Here is an 18075-nt window from a genome sequence, read left to right on the forward strand (position 1 = left end):
CCAAAAATATATCTGGACTCTCCAGTGAGTTTCTTGACCCCACTCAGTATTTGTTCTTGTTTGTTGGTTTTCCACAGAGGGCTAACAAGCTGATACTGGCAGAATGGTAGTGCAAGGGTAGTGTGGAAGCTCACAGAGAAGAGCCTCAAGATCCCTCTCTAGATGTTACTGGTGTGCCAAGGCTTTGACAAAACTAGGCTACTGAAAGAGCTATGCACAAATATTTTTGGGACCAGAATTATACAGGATAAATGGACTAGTGTATCTTTATCACATTACAACTGTGACTGTCGGAGTCAAAAACATTGGCTGCCAATAGGACTAAATGTTAGTTTGGTTTCTTCTACCCAGCTGTCGGTGTCTATAGACGGCCCACCTGACAGAGTATAAATACACAGCATTGCGCATGCAGGAGAAATAATGTGCTCTCCGTTCAGACTGTCGGACAGGACTTATTTTTTGAAAGCAATAAAGCAAAATAATAAATACTCTTTCTACTAACTCTAAATACCCAATTGACGCAGGTTGTGTGCAGTTTGTCATCAACATGCCATCCTGGCGGGCATATTCCTTTAACAAATCGTTCAACGCTTTAAGCCTCATGATGACAAATGGTTTCCCCAAGCAATAACTCATGATAAATAAGCATAAGTAGCCTATGAAGGCACTATATGCGATATCTTCCTCTGTTCATAATCACTATGACATTACAATATGCTTAGGCGCTTTTTCTTTAGGCTGAAGTTAGACCAGGTTTGTTTGGTCTATTTTTACGCTGTAGCCTAAAATAAGTCTATTCTTTTCATGTTCATGCAGTGCCATAAAATTAAATGTGTGATGTTACAATGGTAAAATATGAAATAGCCTACAGTATCTAGAGATAGGCTACAGCCCTACACTGTGAGTGTGCGGAGAGAAGTTGGATGTGAACGCCTCCTCAGATGCTGCAGCGTGCGTGTTTTGTAGCCTACTGCACTGCTTGACATTCGGTACATGTGAGTGAACTGCGCGCTGCGAACTGTAGCGCCGCTGTTGCCAGTGGAATCTTAGTTCTGGAAGGAGGACACCAAGGCACTGTTCAAGGCTAAACTGACTTCGCCCATGTCTTCCACTGGGTCTCCGTGAAAAACAAGGCTAAATCGGCGGCAGTCATGACTTCGGTATGGAAGAGACTTCAGCGCGTCGGCAAGAGGGCTTCGAAGTTTCAGTTTGCTGCGACTTACCAGGAACTGGTGGTAGAATGCACGAATAAATGGTGGGTGATGTCTGAGAACCTGCGTGTCTTGACAGAACTTTGAAATGTATTAAGACCATATTGTAAACAATGTTTTTTCTCTTGTCACAATGACATTATTTGGATGACGTTTTCCAATTGAGTAGCCTACATGTTTTGAATACGAGTGCTGTGAGTAGCTTATTGTGTAGACTACGCTTTTGAATGGTGGTTGCCAGTTCTATGGGAAAGCAACCACCCCGGTAACAAATTATGTAGATAGAATCCTAGCTTCATCATTGTCATTTATACTAGCCTATCTATTGAAAGTTGTCTCACTATCCAACACAAGCACCCTACACTTGCTACATCATGCTTTCACGATGCTCTGGTCATCGTCACACGGAAGTGGCATGGTATCGAATCAGACATCATCAACTACATTAGCATTAGAGTTACCAAATTGTCGGATAGGGCCTACGTCAAGTGTCAGCAGGTATAGAATAATAGTAGTCTATAGCCTACGAAGCCGTTTGTTCGAATCACTGACGTGTGTTCTTGCGCTTCACTGACGGAACGTAGCTACTTTTATTTGTTCCCTCACTCTGATAGTTAAAATGTAATATGATATTCTGGAGATCTCCTGTTGATGTCTATGAACTTTTGTAGACATTCTTGACACCTAAACTATTTTGCTGATATCGGAGTCATGTCTAAATGTCATGTCATTTTGTAGCAGCTGCGCCTTCCCCTTTATCATAGGCACATAATATCATGTTGTGACCACCTTTGGCTTTGGTGTTCCTTAGCACTGATACGTTTCATTTTGTCTCATAGTCTCATTGCGATCTCTTGTTTTGCTTGCACACTGACGTCTGGCCAGATCAACCACCCATCAACCCAGCATTTATTAACCGTAAGAGATCCAGAGTAAGCCCTGATGACTGGATGCAGGGCAGAGATTCGGTGTGGCCAGGGCAGTGGCTGTTTGGCTGGGGAATGCCACAGCCATGTCTGCCTAGGATCTGATCTGTTCCATTCTTATGTGATTGCTGAGGAACAGGAGGGGTGTGGGGCGTATGGCAGCCGCTGCTGATTCACAGGGAGGGGATGCAGTCAAGTGGACTAATGTGCTACTGAGATGCCCAGACACGTGGATGCACACGCATGCCTCTGCACATGCACGCATAGGCAGCATAGCACTAGTGCAGCTGCTCCACACACACGCAACACACACACATGCAACACACACACACACGCACAACACACACATGTAACACACACACATGCAACACACACACACACACACACACACACACACACGCATTCACACATAAACACAGGGATGTAGTGGAGGCTAAACACAAGAAAACAGTTTATCCACCTCTGAAATTTCAGAAATAGATTTTATCCACCTCTTATTAGAGTTTATTCACCTCTCAAAAGAGTTTATTCACCTATTGCAATTTTAACATTCAATAATCACACTGTATTATCCACATTCACAATATGTACACTCGTCAACACTGGTATTGTTATAAACATTACAATAACCTCCACCATCATCAAATGTTCTGAATGCCTTTTTTAAAAATCCGATACCGCATGGCGCAGCCATGCAGTCAGTCATACATAAAAAAATAATCTCACTGAGAGTTGCAGCTATTGAGCATTAACTTGTTTATGTATATGCATAGATGCATGGGTACATGGACACACTAAAACACACACACACACACACACACACACACACACACACACACACTCCAACACACTCCAACACATGTCAAACATATAGAGAGTCACACCCACACAAAACCTCTCTGTCACATACACAAAGGGCCACTTGTTAATCCATACTCTCTGCTAACAGCATGCTTCCTGCACACTACAACTCTGCCAGAGCACCATGTATGCAGTCTCATATGTTGTGCTGCTCTTCCCCCCTTAACACAGTGTGTAGTCAACTATAAACACCACTACACGTTGTCCTCCAACCCTCTGTCTCTGGCTGTGAGCTGAACTCCCTGTGTCCTCTGGCAGACACAGTATGGTGGGAGTAGCCTCCAATTCCATTAAGATTATTCACGTTAGCTGCAGGGACACATGCTTACCCCCCCCCCCAGTCCCATCTCTCAGAGCCTCAACAGCAGCACCACCCACTTCTCCCCAGCCTACACACCCATCTCTCCCCAGCCTACACACCCACCTCTCCCCAGCCTACACACCCATCTCCGGAGGTTCCTACAGGAGCCTGTTAGGCTATGCAGAGTCCGAGTCTAAATGTGCTGAAACGCATTGCCTTGACAGAAACTTCGAAGCCCTCTTGCCGCACAGCCTAGAGATTGCTAGACATGCCAAGATTAGAGGCATGCAATCCCATGGAACACTTGTATTGACAAGATTCTGTCTGTTATGCCATAGCTCGAAAGTGCACTAGGAGCCATTTAATGTGTTAGTCATTTCCTTGGCCCTGTGGCTGCATGTCTTTTATTACTGCAGGCATGTTAGCCACAGATGTTGCATGAGTGGGTTAATCTGTGGATTAATCAGTGTACGGTGCAAAGTGTCTCAGATTCATTCAATTTAATAGGGGACCGACCTGTAAATGACGTTTGTAAATTATGTATCTGTAGTTCCTAGTTCTGAGAGTTCTGAGATCGTTCTGCATGTGTAATACATGTGTTCTTCTCTACAGCATTTTCTCTACATCTCAACATCTGCATCATTTTTAGTGGTGTACAAGTGTGTTGTGTTACTTAGTGGTGCAGTGGTAGTGTTCACAGAATGTCATGCACATGTGTGCATTGGCATTGTGCACTATGTGTTATAACCACACAGAGGCCTCTTAGTTAAGAGTGAATAGGGGGCATGTCTGGACTGGTGGCAACCACAACAAATGTACACGATAGCAATCCCAGCCTAACGAACATTACATAAGGGGGAAGTAGCCTTGGCAAAGCCCTGGTTTATGTTAGCTGCCTGTAGGAATGTGTGAAATGTGGAATAGCTGGCCCTGGCTATTGCAATGGACTGATCATGCAGAAGCATAACATGGAGGGGGGGGGGGGGGGGGGACACAGTTCAGACTGTGTCTTTAAAGACTTTAAAAACAGAAGAGTGAATGGACATTGTTAGGTGCAGTGAACATAATTTAAAAATACCTAAATATAGGCCTTCAATTTAACAGGTTTGGAAATATTAGCAAGTGCCATGCATTTAATAGTCCAGGCTGTAAGTATAGATATTGAATTATACACTTTACTAAAGCTTACATTATAGTGTACAAAGACACTTGGTGTAGTGGCCATAAATGGGGCAAAGTTTATTGTTGTTTTTATGTAGCACCATTTCTGTAATCAGAGCTCCATGTCTAATAGCTATTCATAATGACAACTCATACTCCTAAACCTGACCTCCATTTGCCCTGCAATGCACTTACCTGAGGTAGCAGCAAGCACAGGAAACATGGAGTGAATGAATAGTGTAGAACTGTGTGATACAACGTTTCTTTTAGGGAACCACACTGGGCACCTAGTGCAGCCTGTGCCATTTCATGACCTCCTGCTGGCCAGCCAGTCCATCTGGGCCTTCCTCCCTTGTTCTGGGAAGTGGCCACAGTCTGACATGTGATCTCTTGGGCATAGGAGATCTTTAACAGTGATCCATAGCGTTACCCAGAGCAGGCTTGTCATGGTGGCTAATATGGGCCTATGGTTGTATGAAGGGCAGTGGGGTGGTCACCTCTGTCGCAAGGCTCTGTGGTCATTTGGCTGACCAGACTGTGTGGTCATTTGAGGCACGTTCAGCTGTCCCGACATCTCTATGATGGGCTTCGTGGATGACTTAAGGGTTTTTTCCCCTAGTCTGGACTCAGCATTTCAGAATGCTTGATGATTTTGACATTTTACACTTACAGCAAATCATTAAGCACTTTTACTTTTAGCAAAGCGATATACACCGCAAGGTTAAGGTTATGGTTAGTACTTATATCAGTAAGTGTATTGTCAGTGAGTAAGATCCTTGGAATTTTGATAAGCATTAACTTTTTCCATACATGCTCATCAACATTGTTGTGATGTTGACTCTTTCCCAAAATGAGTTTTCTAACTGGATTAGAACTTTGTGCTGTGTCACTGTCTCACTTATGCTCTTATTGCCTTTATCTTAAGCTCATATGTTTCCTTTCTACTCTGGGCAGGGGTGGCTGCACTGCTGCAGATAAAATGCAACTATTTTTATGCGTCACTATTACAGTTAACCCCCTCCTTCAATATTTCAGGGTTGAAGGGTTCAACCCCCCCCCCCCCCACCCTGCTTCTTACTCAGGAGCAGTCCTGCAGTCAGTGCCGCTTGCCAAATCTATTTCTATCCAGCCCCTCACTCTTTCGGTCACTCAATCACTCGCTCTAACACTTGCTCTCACAGTCACAGTCAGTCAGTCATACTCACTCTTTAGGTATGTCTTTCTCTCCAATCCACATTGCTGCTATATAAGTGACCTGCAACTTGAGTAAGAGGTACCTACCCATGAGACCCCCTGGTCATGCTATAGGCTACTCTTATCACAGACGTCTTTACAGATAGAAATCTGATCCCACAGTAAGGCTGTAGGAGTAACTTCATGTGACATGGGACAACAGTGGTAGAAAACGTACTGTACGCTCCCATAGTCCCAAGTGAGCAATGTAACCAAATATTGCAATTCATTCCATTTTTTATGTGGCATGTTGTTGCCTAGCTAATGAGTGTGTTGTTTGAAATATTTGGCAAATGTTTGGCAGGAGGATCTTCTTTTTATGAACAGATAATTAAAAGTTTATGAATGATGTAGACATACAAAGTGATTTGTTGTTTGCAATCACAAGGTTTCCTAGAAGAAGAAAAGTTCAGGGAGGTTCAAGGGAGGTCAGCTTGTCAGTTCTTAATTATGTCTTAATAATTGTTACAGTTTCAGAAGTCTTCTGCAGGGTTAAAGGGATAATTGAATTGAAATGGGTGATTATAGGATCATGGAATATTTCTGGTTTGTGGTTTCTGAGCTGATTTGAGAGATAGAATCGCAGATGCCTCTGAGTCAGGCAGACAGCTTTCATCAGCGAGTCTACCACAGGTAGAGCCACACCCACCATTAGAGACCTGCTGGCTGCTAACGGCAGAGGAAGGAAGGGAGAACAAGTCTCTGCTGATAGCTTTCATACCTCTCGCCGACACATACTCATTCACACGTTCACTCACACACACCACACACACACACACACACACACACACACCCACACACACACACCACACTGTGACTACACACAAAGAGTCTGTGTGGGGTTGGGGGGATGGGGGCCAGAGAGAGGGACAGTAAGCTCTAAAGAGACCTCCAGGCAGCCATCGAGAGTTAGGAACAGCACAAACAGGTAGAAAAGTAAACAACTGAGGTCAATGCAGACAAAAAACTCAGTTGAAAATCCACAATTAAGCAATTAATGTATAATTTGCTGTAATATATCTGATCTTGGTCATTCTTGGTTGACAAAATCTAGAGCTAAAGAAAGACGCTCACACTCTCATTCAGACCACAGCTCAGACGAATAGACCTGCCCTCCTCCCTGTGTGCTGTGGCCTTGCCGCTCTGATCTGATCTCTTATATTGCACATGCCTCATGGTCCACATAGGGGCCGTCATAAGACCCACATTACTGCCCCGCGCCGCAACCAACAATGGATCCCATCTCACTGAATAGCAGGAGCTCCTATTCCAGCATTGTGTGTGTGTGTGTGTGTGTGTGTGCGTGTGTGTGTGTGTGTGTGTGCACGTGTGTGTGTGTGTGTGTGTGTGTGTGCGTGTGTGTGTGTGTGTGTGTGTGTGTGTGTGCGTGTGTGTGTGTGTGTGTGTGTGTGTGTGTGCGTGCGTGCACGTGTGTGTGTGTGTGTGTGTGTGTGTGTGTGTGTGTGTGTGTGTGTGTGTGTGTGTGTGTGCGTGCGTGCGTGCACGTGTGTGCGTGTGTATAAGAGAGAGACTGAGGGGGAGTTTACCTACTGTGTGTTTATCCGTGTCAATTAATCTAGGCTCAGGCTGTGACTGTGTCAACATGGACACTGTGGACTGCCACTGTATATGAGTGCTGTTATAGGTCTGTGACTTGGTGTGTGCGTGTGTGTGTGTGTGTTTGTGTGTGTGTGTGTGTGTGCGCGCGCATGTGCGAGTGCACGTGCGCACGTCTGTGTGTTTTTAGGGTGTGTCTCTCTCAGTGCTCGTAAGCTGAGTATGTTCCTTTTGTCTGTACGTGCCGTCCAGCGTCGCCTGTGTCAAATCCCTAATTAGCGAGTGTTAATCCATTTACCAGCTCCGTGCATATGGGGACTGGCTGCTTAAATACAAAGCCTGGTGATCTGTAAATCAAACCGCCAACCCATGGAGTTCCTGTTATCATGTCATTTTCCTGAAACACTTTGTTGTGAAAGTGAGACAAAGGGGTGTTGATGGGAGTTAGCAGACCTCATACCTCCTCTCCTGTCCTCTCCTCTCCTGTCCTCTCCTGTCCTGTCCTGTCCTGTCCTGTCCTGTCCTCTCCCTCTGTTGCCCTGGCCGGTATCCTCATGTAGAGGAGTGCCAATCCTCCTGACTCCTGCTCTATGTGGGTCAGTCGAGTAACCCAGAAGCCAAAACCAGCATGCACACGGAAGCACACACACACACACACACACACATACACACACACACACACACACACACACACACACACACACACACACACACACACAGACACACAACACACACACACACACACACACAGACACATAGGGCTGATCCTCCAGCTGTAATCCACATGTCTGGCAGTGCCAGGGGCTTAAGCGTGTGTCATCAGGGAAATGTCGTTTTTGGGTTTTGTTTTGTATTTCTGTGCTGTGTTTCTTGAGGAGGAGGAATGTTGTAGAGTTGCGTGGGTGTCTCTAGGCGGCCCTTGTGTTGTGTAGCTAGGACTGTGATGTCATCATGGAGGTATGAGTACATGCCTATCACAAGCAAGAGGTTGCCCAGTGAGTTGTGTTAAGACAAAAAACCTGTCAACAGTTCAGGGACAGTAGATATTAGTACAGTTTTGCAAGGTCAAGGGTATTGCACTGAGCCTGTTGTCACTCTGTCCAATGCATTTCAGTTTTGTCAGCAACAACCTACTAAAAGCTAACCTAGGCTACTTGTCAAATGGTTAACTTCACATCACACATCGATACTTTCTCTTCCTAATGTGGTCCAATGAGAGCTTTTGCCAAAACACCATTTAGCACCATTTATCTGTGGTTACACAGAATGTCTCTTATTAGAGTTTGAAAATTATGTTTTTGAAAATTGGCTACTGCTGATGTCACTGAGTCTCTTCCATCGTTCAACTAATAATTGTCAATCTGTTGCATTGTCATTGCAGGCAACCAGACAAACTGAGGGTGGTTTGGACCAGACGAAATCGACGCATTTGCACAAAGGTAGAGTGAATCCAAATGTACCCCTCAACGTTTCAGGTTCCTGTGCTAGCCTGCAGCTGTCGCTTCAATAATAGCATTACATGTTAGGCCTGTATGTGATGACATGCATGTGACTATCATTTTCAGACCTGCGTTAACATGAGTTAACAGTAAGTTAATAACCACTTGCACACGCTACTTTGCCTTGTAGATCCACTGCCTGTTATCTTAGATAGCATCTCTTAACAAGGGAAGCTACTCTTTGGCTTAAATTCAAAACACAAGATAGCATTAACATAGTCTTTAGCTGTAGCGAGTGTTTGGTATCAGGCAGTGGAGTGGTGCTTGTGTTTTGTTCAAGTGTGAAATCCCTTCAGACTGTTGAGAGGGTTCCTCTTCCACACAAAGGTGTGGAGTTCACTGGGTCAAAGTCGTTATAGACCTGACTGCAAGAGTAACAGTCATTATTTGTAGGGTATCTTAAGCTTGAATTTCTTTAGAATGTAGTTGAGTGCTACTCAACAAAGAAAACACTTCTTCTTCACCTCATCTCTCCTAGTCTTTTGCACTGGCAAATTGAAAACTAGTGTGGTAGCAGGGGTTAAACACAGTTTTTCTTTCATTCTGTGTGCTCTTAAATTCAGTGTAGTAAAATGATCTGCATATAGATATTGCATTTTTAAATTGTTATTCCAACACCTTTAATAATGTAGCCTACATGTTACCTGTTAAATTTAAATCGAGTAAATAAATGTATATTCACACAAGTCTTGGGTTAAAGTGTAATTCAACCCACATAATATGTGGCATACACACATTATAATTATGCAAATAGAAGCTTCAGATCCACTATCAAATCCACAAAGAAATGCTTTGCACGTATAACTCTGAAATATGCAAAGCAAGGCAGTCTTTCTTCTCACCAGAAGAATAAACAATATTCTAACCCCCCCACCCCCCTCCCACACACACACATAAAAACAATTATTATCTGAACTTCTCCATCAACTAAAGTTAGTAGAGTTGTCATCTTTTCGATTTAAATCAAACTCAGAGAAGAATCAGATATCTTCTCAATTACAAATAACTCACCATCCTGAAACACCAGCTGACTCAACTGTCAGAATTTAGCTTGATAGACAGTGAAACTCTTAAAAAAACAAACAAAAAAAACAATCCCAACTCTTCGTCATGTGACACTCTGCCTAGGCTACCAACTTTTTCAAATCAGTGTTTTACCTTGTAGCAGCAGATGTGCTTCAAATTGTATATGTATCAAGTCTGGCACATTTTAAATGACAAACACCTCAATACAGATGCAAACAAAACATCAGTCTTAGTGGGAAGCTACACCAGGCGCGTTGCGTTGCGTTGCGTTTGCGTTTGCGTTGCGTTCGTGTTGCGTCCGCTGCACCTGTAGCTGCAACTGTACCTTTCTCCAGTTCATCCAGCCATTCTCTGAGTCTGGCGGGAGTATAGTTCCATGTCAAATCTGCCTAGAAAATCGCCACCTTTCATTTTCCATTAGTCTTATTACACTTTCTTGTCAGACACCAAACAGGACGAGGACCACAATTGCGTCACGTTCAAAAGTTTATTTAAGGGTTGGGGGTTTCAGGGGTTCCGGGGGGGGTACAGGAGTTCCAAGAGTCTGCGTGTGTGTGTTCCCCCAGTAGCCGAACAGCGAAGGCAGGAGCTGGATGATCCGGGAAGTCCTGGGGGAAACACACACACCACAGCAATTGAAACGAAGCAGCAGTACAGTCAAGGACTAGGCGGTATTCGTAGAAGAGGGACGGAAGGCAGGTCAAGATTACCGGGGCTGGAGAACACAGAAGTAGTCGAGCGGGTCCGGGATCACAGGCAAAGAGTCAGAGGCGTTTTCAATAAACAGGCAGGTAACTGGTGCTGGTTGCAGACGATCTGACAAGTGTGGACTGAAAAGCAAGGCTTTATATAGAGGGCATGATGAGTGGTGAATGCAGTGCAGCTGGTAGGTAACGAGGGTGAGGCAGAGCAGAGCAGGAACAGGTGGAGGTCATCAGACTTCAATCAGCACGTGTTACCAGGCAGAGAGAGAGCTCATGACAGAACCCCCCCCCTAAGGGACGGCCCCAGAAGTCCCCAAGAGTGACACCACGTCGGGAGGGCGGAGGGGAGCCGGTGGAGGGCTAGAATTCCTCCGAGCGGTCCGAGTGAACATCCTCATCCTCGGAGGGAGCTGGAGGGTCGTGGACAGAAGACGGGACAGGTACCGAGACAGGGTCAGGGTCAGGCACATGACAGGAAGCCGGGCGGGCAGGACGGTTAGGGACCCCTCTGGGGCGGCCCCTACGGATTGCAGGTTGATCAGGATGCAGACGGTGGAAGTCGGCGATGAGTGTCCGGTCCACAATCCGACTGGCTGGCACCCAGGTTCTCTCCTCAGGTCCATAGCCCTCCCAGTCGACGAGATACTGGAGGCCCCTACCTCGCCGTCTGGACCGAAGCAGGCGTCGAACGGTGTACACCAGCCCACCGTCAACGAGGCGAGGAGGAGGAGGAGGAAGCGGCACGGGGACCAGCGGGCTTTCATGCGTCGGCTTGACTTTCGAAACATGGAAAGTAGGGTGCACCCTCATGGAGGTTGGCAACTGGAGCCGGACTGCGGTTGGGCTGATGACCCTCTGGATAGGGAACGGGCCGAGGAATCGAGGTGCCAGTTTACGCGATTCCACCCGCAGTGGGAGATCCTTGGCTGACAGCCACACCTTCTGGCCAACACGGTAGGCGGGTGCCGGCGATCTTCGGCGGTTAGCCCCAGTGGCATAGCTGACAGCTGACTTGAGTAGCGTGGCACGAGCTTGTGACCAGGTACGACGGCAACGGCGGGCATAGGCGAGGGCAGACGGGCAGGACACATCTCCTTCCTGGCTGGGGAACAGGGGGGGCTGGTAGCCATACACACACTGGAAAGGTGACATACCAGTGGCAGAGCAGGTGAGGGAGTTGTGAGCATACTCTATCCACATCAGTTGTTGTGCCCAAGCCTGGGGTTTGCGAGAAACCATGCACCGCAGCGCCTTCTCCAGCTCCTGGTTTGCCCGCTCGGATTGACCATTGGACTGGGGGTGGAACCCAGAGGTGAGACTCACTGTGGCCCCTAGAAGACGGCAGAACTCCTTCCAGAATGTAGAGGTAAATTGCGGGCCTCGGTCAGAGACAACATCCCTGGGCAGCCCGTGTAGACGGAAGACATGATCAAGAACAGCCTGGGCAGTCTCTCTGGCAGATGGCAGTTTAGGGAGGGGAATGAAGTGTGCCATCTTGCTAAACCGGTCAACCACAGTGAGAATGACAGTCATCCCACCTGATGGTGGGAGGCCAGTTACAAAGTCCAAGGAGACGTGGGACCAGGGTCGTGTGGGCACAGGCAAGGGCTGGAGTAAACCAGCGGGGGGCCGAGTGGAGGACTTGTTCTGATTGCAGGTGGGGCAGGCACGGACGAATTCTCGGACATCCCTTCTCAAAGACGACCACCAAAAGCGCTGGGCAAGGAGATGGCAGGTGCGGGCGGAGCCCGGGTGGCAGGCAAGGCGGGAGTTGTGTCCCCACTGTATGACCCGGGACCTCAAATTATCTGGGACGAAGAGACGACCGTCTGGGCATGCACTGGGACTGGGATGGTCACGGAGGGCCTCTTGAATTTCCTCCTCGATATCCCAGGTCAGGGCAGCTACGACGCAGGGATCGGGCAGAATTGATGCAGGTTCCTGGGAAGGGGCGTCATCCTTATGAAACTGACGGGAGAGAGCGTCCGGCTTGGTGTTCCGAGAACCTGGGCGGTATGACAGGGTGAAGTTGAATCTGGTGAAAAACAAGGCCCAGCGGGACTGTCTGGGGTTAAGACGTTTGGCATTGCGGATGTATTCGAGGTTTTTGTGATCGGTCCAGACCAGGAACGGAACTGTGGACCCCTCCAGCCAGTGACGCCACTCCTCCAGGGCAAGCTTGACAGCCAACAGCTCACGGTTTCCAACATCATAATTGCGCTCTGCAGGTGAAAGCCGGCGAGAGAAAAATGCACAGGGGTGCAACTTGTTGTCCTCCTCTGCCCGTTGAGAGAGTATGGCCCCGACTCCCACGTCTGAGGCATCCACCTCGACAACGAACTGCCGGTCTGAATCCGGCATCTGGAGGATGGGGGCAGTGGTGAACCGGGCCTTGAGGGTATGAAAGGCTGTGTTGGCCTCTGGGGTCCAGGAAAAGGGGTGTTTGATGCTGGTCAGAGCTGTGAGGGGAGCGGCGACGGAGCTGTAGTTCCGGATGAATTTCCGGTAGAAATTGGCAAAACCGAGGAATTGCTGCAGCTTCTTCCTATTCCCCGGAACTGGCCAGGAGGTAACTGCCGAGACCTTTGCGGGGTCCATCTGGATATTGCCTTCAGCGACGATGTATCCCAGGAATGACACAGTCTGAGCATGGAACTCGCATTTCTCCGCCTTGACATAGAGAGAGTTCTCCAGGAGCCGTCGAAGAACCAGCTGGACATGACGGGTGTGTTCGGACAGAGTTCTGGAGAAAATTAAGATGTCGTCCAGGTACACGAAGACGAATTTATTCAGCATGTCCCGCAGCACATCATTCACCAGCGCCTGGAATACCGCTGGGGCGTTGGTGAGGCCAAATGGCATTACCAGGTACTCATAATGGCCGGTGTGGGTGTTGAATGCTGTCTTCCACTCGTCACCCTCCCTTACTCGCACTAGGTGGTAAGCATTTCTAAGGTCCAGTTTGGTGAAAATAGTGGATCCCTGGAGCAATTCAAAAGCAGAGGTGAGTAAAGGCAGAGGGTACCGGTTCTTCACTGTGACATCATTCAGACCTCGATAATCAATGCAGGGGCGAAGAGAACCATCTTTCTTTCCCACAAAGAAGAACCCGGCACCAGCAGGAGAGGAAGACGGGCGGATGAGTCCAGCTGCCAGGGAGTCCCTGATGTAATCCTCCATAGTTTTTCTTTCAGGAGGGGATAGTGAGTAGAGGTGACCTTTGGGTGGAGCAGTCCCAGGGAGGAGATCAATGGCACAGTCGTACGGACGGTGTGGGGGCAGAGATGTGGCTTTGGTCTTGTTGAACACCTCTCGGAGGCCATGGTAACATTCAGGGACATTAGAAATGTCGTGGGCAATGCTGGGGGGTAACTGTCAGACACCAAACAGGACGAGGACCACAATTGCGTCACGTTCAAAAGTTTATTTAAGGGTTGGGGGTTTCAGGGGTTCCGGGGGGGGTACAGGAGTTCCAAGAGTCTGCGTGTGTGTGTTCCCCCAGTAGCCGAACAGCGAAGGCAGGAGCTGGATGATCCGGGAAGTCCTGGGGGAAACACACACACCACAGCAATTGAAACGAAGCAGCAGTACAGTCAAGGACTAGGCGGTATTCGTAGAAGAGGGACGGAAGGCAGGTCAAGATTACCGGGGCTGGAGAACACAGAAGTAGTCGAGCGGGTCCGGGATCACAGGCAAAGAGTCAGAGGCGTTTTCAATAAACAGGCAGGTAACTGGTGCTGGTTGCAGACGATCTGACAAGTGTGGACTGAAAAGCAAGGCTTTATATAGAGGGCATGATGAGTGGTGAATGCAGTGCAGCTGGTAGGTAACGAGGGTGAGGCAGAGCAGAGCAGGAACAGGTGGAGGTCATCAGACTTCAATCAGCACGTGTTACCAGGCAGAGAGAGAGCTCATGACACTTTCTAACTTGAGAAGAGATGAGTTTTAACTAGGGACCAATTACCAGAAATCTTAGTCACTTTAAAGCGTGATGCTAGCAGGCGAGATGCTAATGGTATTATCCGATTCAATGATCTATGCCAGGCTGGAGCTAAAATAGTCCGGCAGCCAAATGCCATAATTTAGGTGAACCTGGTTTTGTGGCTTAAAGTTTTTTTTTTTTGCTGTTTCTTGTTGCCAAGGTGTAACTCAATAAGATTAGAGGGTGCCCGGTGATATCCCTTGAGCAATTCTCGATATTCAGCCTTTCTTGTTCAATGTGTTGAATATAAGGCGAGGCACTACAGGTGAATAGGGTGAAAAAATTAACTAGCAGATATCACTATGAAACTTCCCTAGTTGATTACTTAATTACATTAATATGAAAAAAAAAAATGTATTGCAAGTTTTCTGTAATTTAATGTTCAAATATGCAAATTAGGCATGATCTAATTAAATATGTGCTGATTTGCATAAACTTTAAAAAAGCTAAATCTGAACATTTGATAAAGCCAGGTTCAAAATTACTTTTTCATTGTGTTGACATATTAGATGAAAAGTCTTTGACACAGGGAATTATGGATATCTCTTTTAGTAATTCAGTAAATCAGAAAATATTGCCAGTAGCCTTAAAAAAAAAAACTATTTTCGCCATGTTCTTAGGAATAAAATTTCATAAATCAGGCTAGGAATAATATATCAACAACCCCCTCAGTAAAAGCCATCTGAATATGGTTAGGTATAAGACTGGAAAGTTTGGTGTATGTAAGTGCTTCTGAAGTGCAGATTTCATTCTCAAAGTGGGAGAGGAAACTCATCCAAGTGCTAGCATCTCTCACTAGCACGTCTCTTAAGGTGTTGGGAGGGAGGTTTACTTACTACACAGCTATGTAACTGACTACTATTAGCCTGCACTGCCCTCTTTTAGCTGATGTACTTTAGCTCTGTACTACTGTTCTAGTTTCCATAAAATATACATTTATTTTTTATCGCAGTAGTAGTCTATGCTCAGAGCCTAACCTCGTCATTCAAAAAGAGAATATTCATTTTTAAGTATTGATCTATAGACATGCATTAAAATACTAAGGCCTAATAATACACACAGGTCAGTCTGACTAATTAAAAAAAATATATATTCCAGGCTTGATTTTTGATTCCACTCGACTGAAATATTTAAATTCCCATCCCTAGTTGACATAGTATATATACTTGGATATTAAAGTGAGAGTTTTTAGTTTGGTACAGAGTTCACAGTCATGGAGCCTGAAACCGAGGAATGCTACTTAAGTTGGAAATTCAACTGCCATTTGAAGAAGGATTCATTGATTCATTACTGAGCCCAACCAGTCTATCAGAAAATGTCAAACTTGGCTGCAAGAGTGAAACCCCTTGTAGCTCTAAGATGCAGTTTCCGGGTTAATGGTGTGCCCTGCACAATGTTCTGTGCATGTTTTAAGTTACTATGCGAGGATGTTCACGAACAAATGAGCCAGAACTGTTCAAAACTAATACTAGAGGAAATGTGTACATATTCCAAATTATTACAGGAGATATCTGAAATTATGAATTCATTATTTGACATAGAAAAGGGTTACATTTTCCCAATTTGAATGCATGAAGTATTGCCTGAAAACTATCACATGGCAAACTGTTTTTAGTACATTCTATTTGAGTTGATTTGCTTTTGATATGTGTACTCACCTTGAAATTAGAGGTATTTCCTATTTTTTTCATGATTTCGGCACATAGGGCTTTAGGGGTTAATATATGAAATTTCCCAAAGGATATCACTGGGCACCTTCCTACATATTAAAGAGCCACCGCAAGTCAATAAGTCTAAGCAAAAATAAATGAATAAATAACTGACAAAGCCAGGTCTGACCCCATGGCTGCCGGACTAAAAGTGGTATTGCCAGACGGCTGGATGAACTGGAGAAAGGTAAAACTCAATTGTTTAACTCAAGGGGAGGTGGAAAATGAGTGTACTGTATTTTCCGGACTATAAGTCGCTCCTGAGTATAAGTCGCATCAGTCAAAAAATGCATCATGAGCAGGAAAAAAACATATATAAGTCGCACCGGACTACAAGTCGCATTTATTTAGAAATGTATTTCACAAAATCCAAAACCAAAAACAGAGACTATGTAACTGGATTATTGAGGCCAAAAAGATTAATGTAGATGAAGGAGTGAAGGCAGCCAAGAGGAGGGCAGGAAGGTAATTGCAAAGCAAAAGATTCACTGAAAGAAAATGCCATGAGGTGCACCAAAATGTTACTAAAATGTGGAGAATACAATGCAATCAAGCATTTTGGGCGATGTGGAGTCACAAGCTGGCAGCAGATTAAATGCTCACGATAGAGAAAAAGACGGTTTTAAAAGGACGTGACCTAAACTGAGGCAAGCCATGGCAATAGGCCAATAGGCCCGACGGTATTTGTAAAGCAATTTACAAAAGATTCACAGAACAAAAATGCTGATGTGGTACATGAAAATGTAGCTAAAAATGTGGAGAATGCAAATGCAATCAGGCATTTTGGACGATGTGGAGATACAAGCTGGCAGCAGATTAAATGCTCGAGAGAGAAAAAGATGCGGGTTTAAATTGACGTGCAGACAAGCTGCAGCAAGCAGGTGATATTTAGAAATGTATTTCACAAAATCCAAGACTAAGAACAGACAGACTATGTAACTGTACACATTGAGGCCAAAAATATTGAGAATTCTACAGGGAATGTTGAAGAAGAAGGAGTGAATAGTGGCAAGAGGCAAGCCGAAGGCTGCTGACAAGGCCCGACGCTAATTCTAAAGCAATTTCAATTTCAATACAAAATCACTGAACTCAAATGCTGATGTGGGGTACATGAAAATGTAGCTAAAAATGTGGAGAATGCAATGCAATCAATCATTTTGTACGATATATTGGCACAGGCTGGCATACAGCAGAACAATTGCTTGGCTGGCCACCTCCGAGAGAGCGAGAGAAAAAAAGATGCACATTTAAAAGGGTCTAAATTCCAGCGCGGAATTGCGGGTATTGCGAATAAATTATTACTTAGTATTAAGCATAATAATAAAAGTCCCGCAAATCTAGCCATCATAATGCGAGAGATTCCCACACATTTTACCCTGTACCCTGTCTGACATTAATATAATAATGGAGCGGCCTGAATGCGGGACTATTGAGGGACCAACTCTGACTTCAATTGAACCCCATGCAGAGACACACACGCGTGCGCGCGCAGGACCACTTTGACCACTCTCTCAGCAGGATTTGTCACCGCTGAAGTCAAATTATAGCCTAGGTGCTTCAACATCAACCGCTATCGACAGGAAAGGAAAACAAACATTTAGCGATCAGGAACCGTCAGGAATTTTGCAAATACAGAAGCATGACCGCCTAGGCTATAAGGTAGAGAACATGGATGACTTCTCTATTTGACGTTCGATTGCGGACGTGAACAGACAGCTAGACACGGAGCGCACATTAGGCCTACTTTCACTTTCTGTGCGTATTCATTACGTGAAAGATAATTAGTAGCAAAACAGCGATCAAATATTACATGGCAGTGCGTTTTGTTTTCAAATGTTTTCATGCATGTCTCAGGTGAGGGATGTTTAGGAGACTCGTAAATCCTCAAATTTAGGCTGCGCAAAG

At 45.7% G+C, this 18075-nt stretch overlaps 1 protein-coding gene across 16 annotated transcripts in view; it reads left to right on the forward strand.

Annotated features, from left to right (window-relative positions):
• The first annotated feature begins 812 nt into the window (after positions 1-812).
• ehbp1l1a (EH domain binding protein 1-like 1a) overlaps positions 813-18075 on the forward strand; it is a 64968-nt gene continuing 47705 nt past the window's right edge. For 3 of the 16 annotated variants that reach the window (XM_042069498.1, XM_042069496.1, XM_042069501.1), the window contains exons 1-2: positions 832-1255; positions 8632-8689. In XM_042069498.1, coding sequence (XP_041925432.1) covers positions 1152-1255; positions 8632-8689 — 162 coding nt within the window. In that variant the 5' untranslated portion in view covers positions 832-1151. Of the gene's footprint in view, positions 1256-8631; positions 8690-18075 lie in introns of all 16 variants that reach the window. The other 13 variants (XM_042069500.1, XM_042069505.1, XM_042069502.1 and 10 more) reach the window with 10 other exon arrangements.

This window comes from Alosa sapidissima, chromosome 18, assembly GCF_018492685.1.
Source record: "Alosa sapidissima isolate fAloSap1 chromosome 18, fAloSap1.pri, whole genome shotgun sequence".
Taxonomy (NCBI): Eukaryota; Metazoa; Chordata; class Actinopteri; order Clupeiformes; family Clupeidae; genus Alosa; species Alosa sapidissima.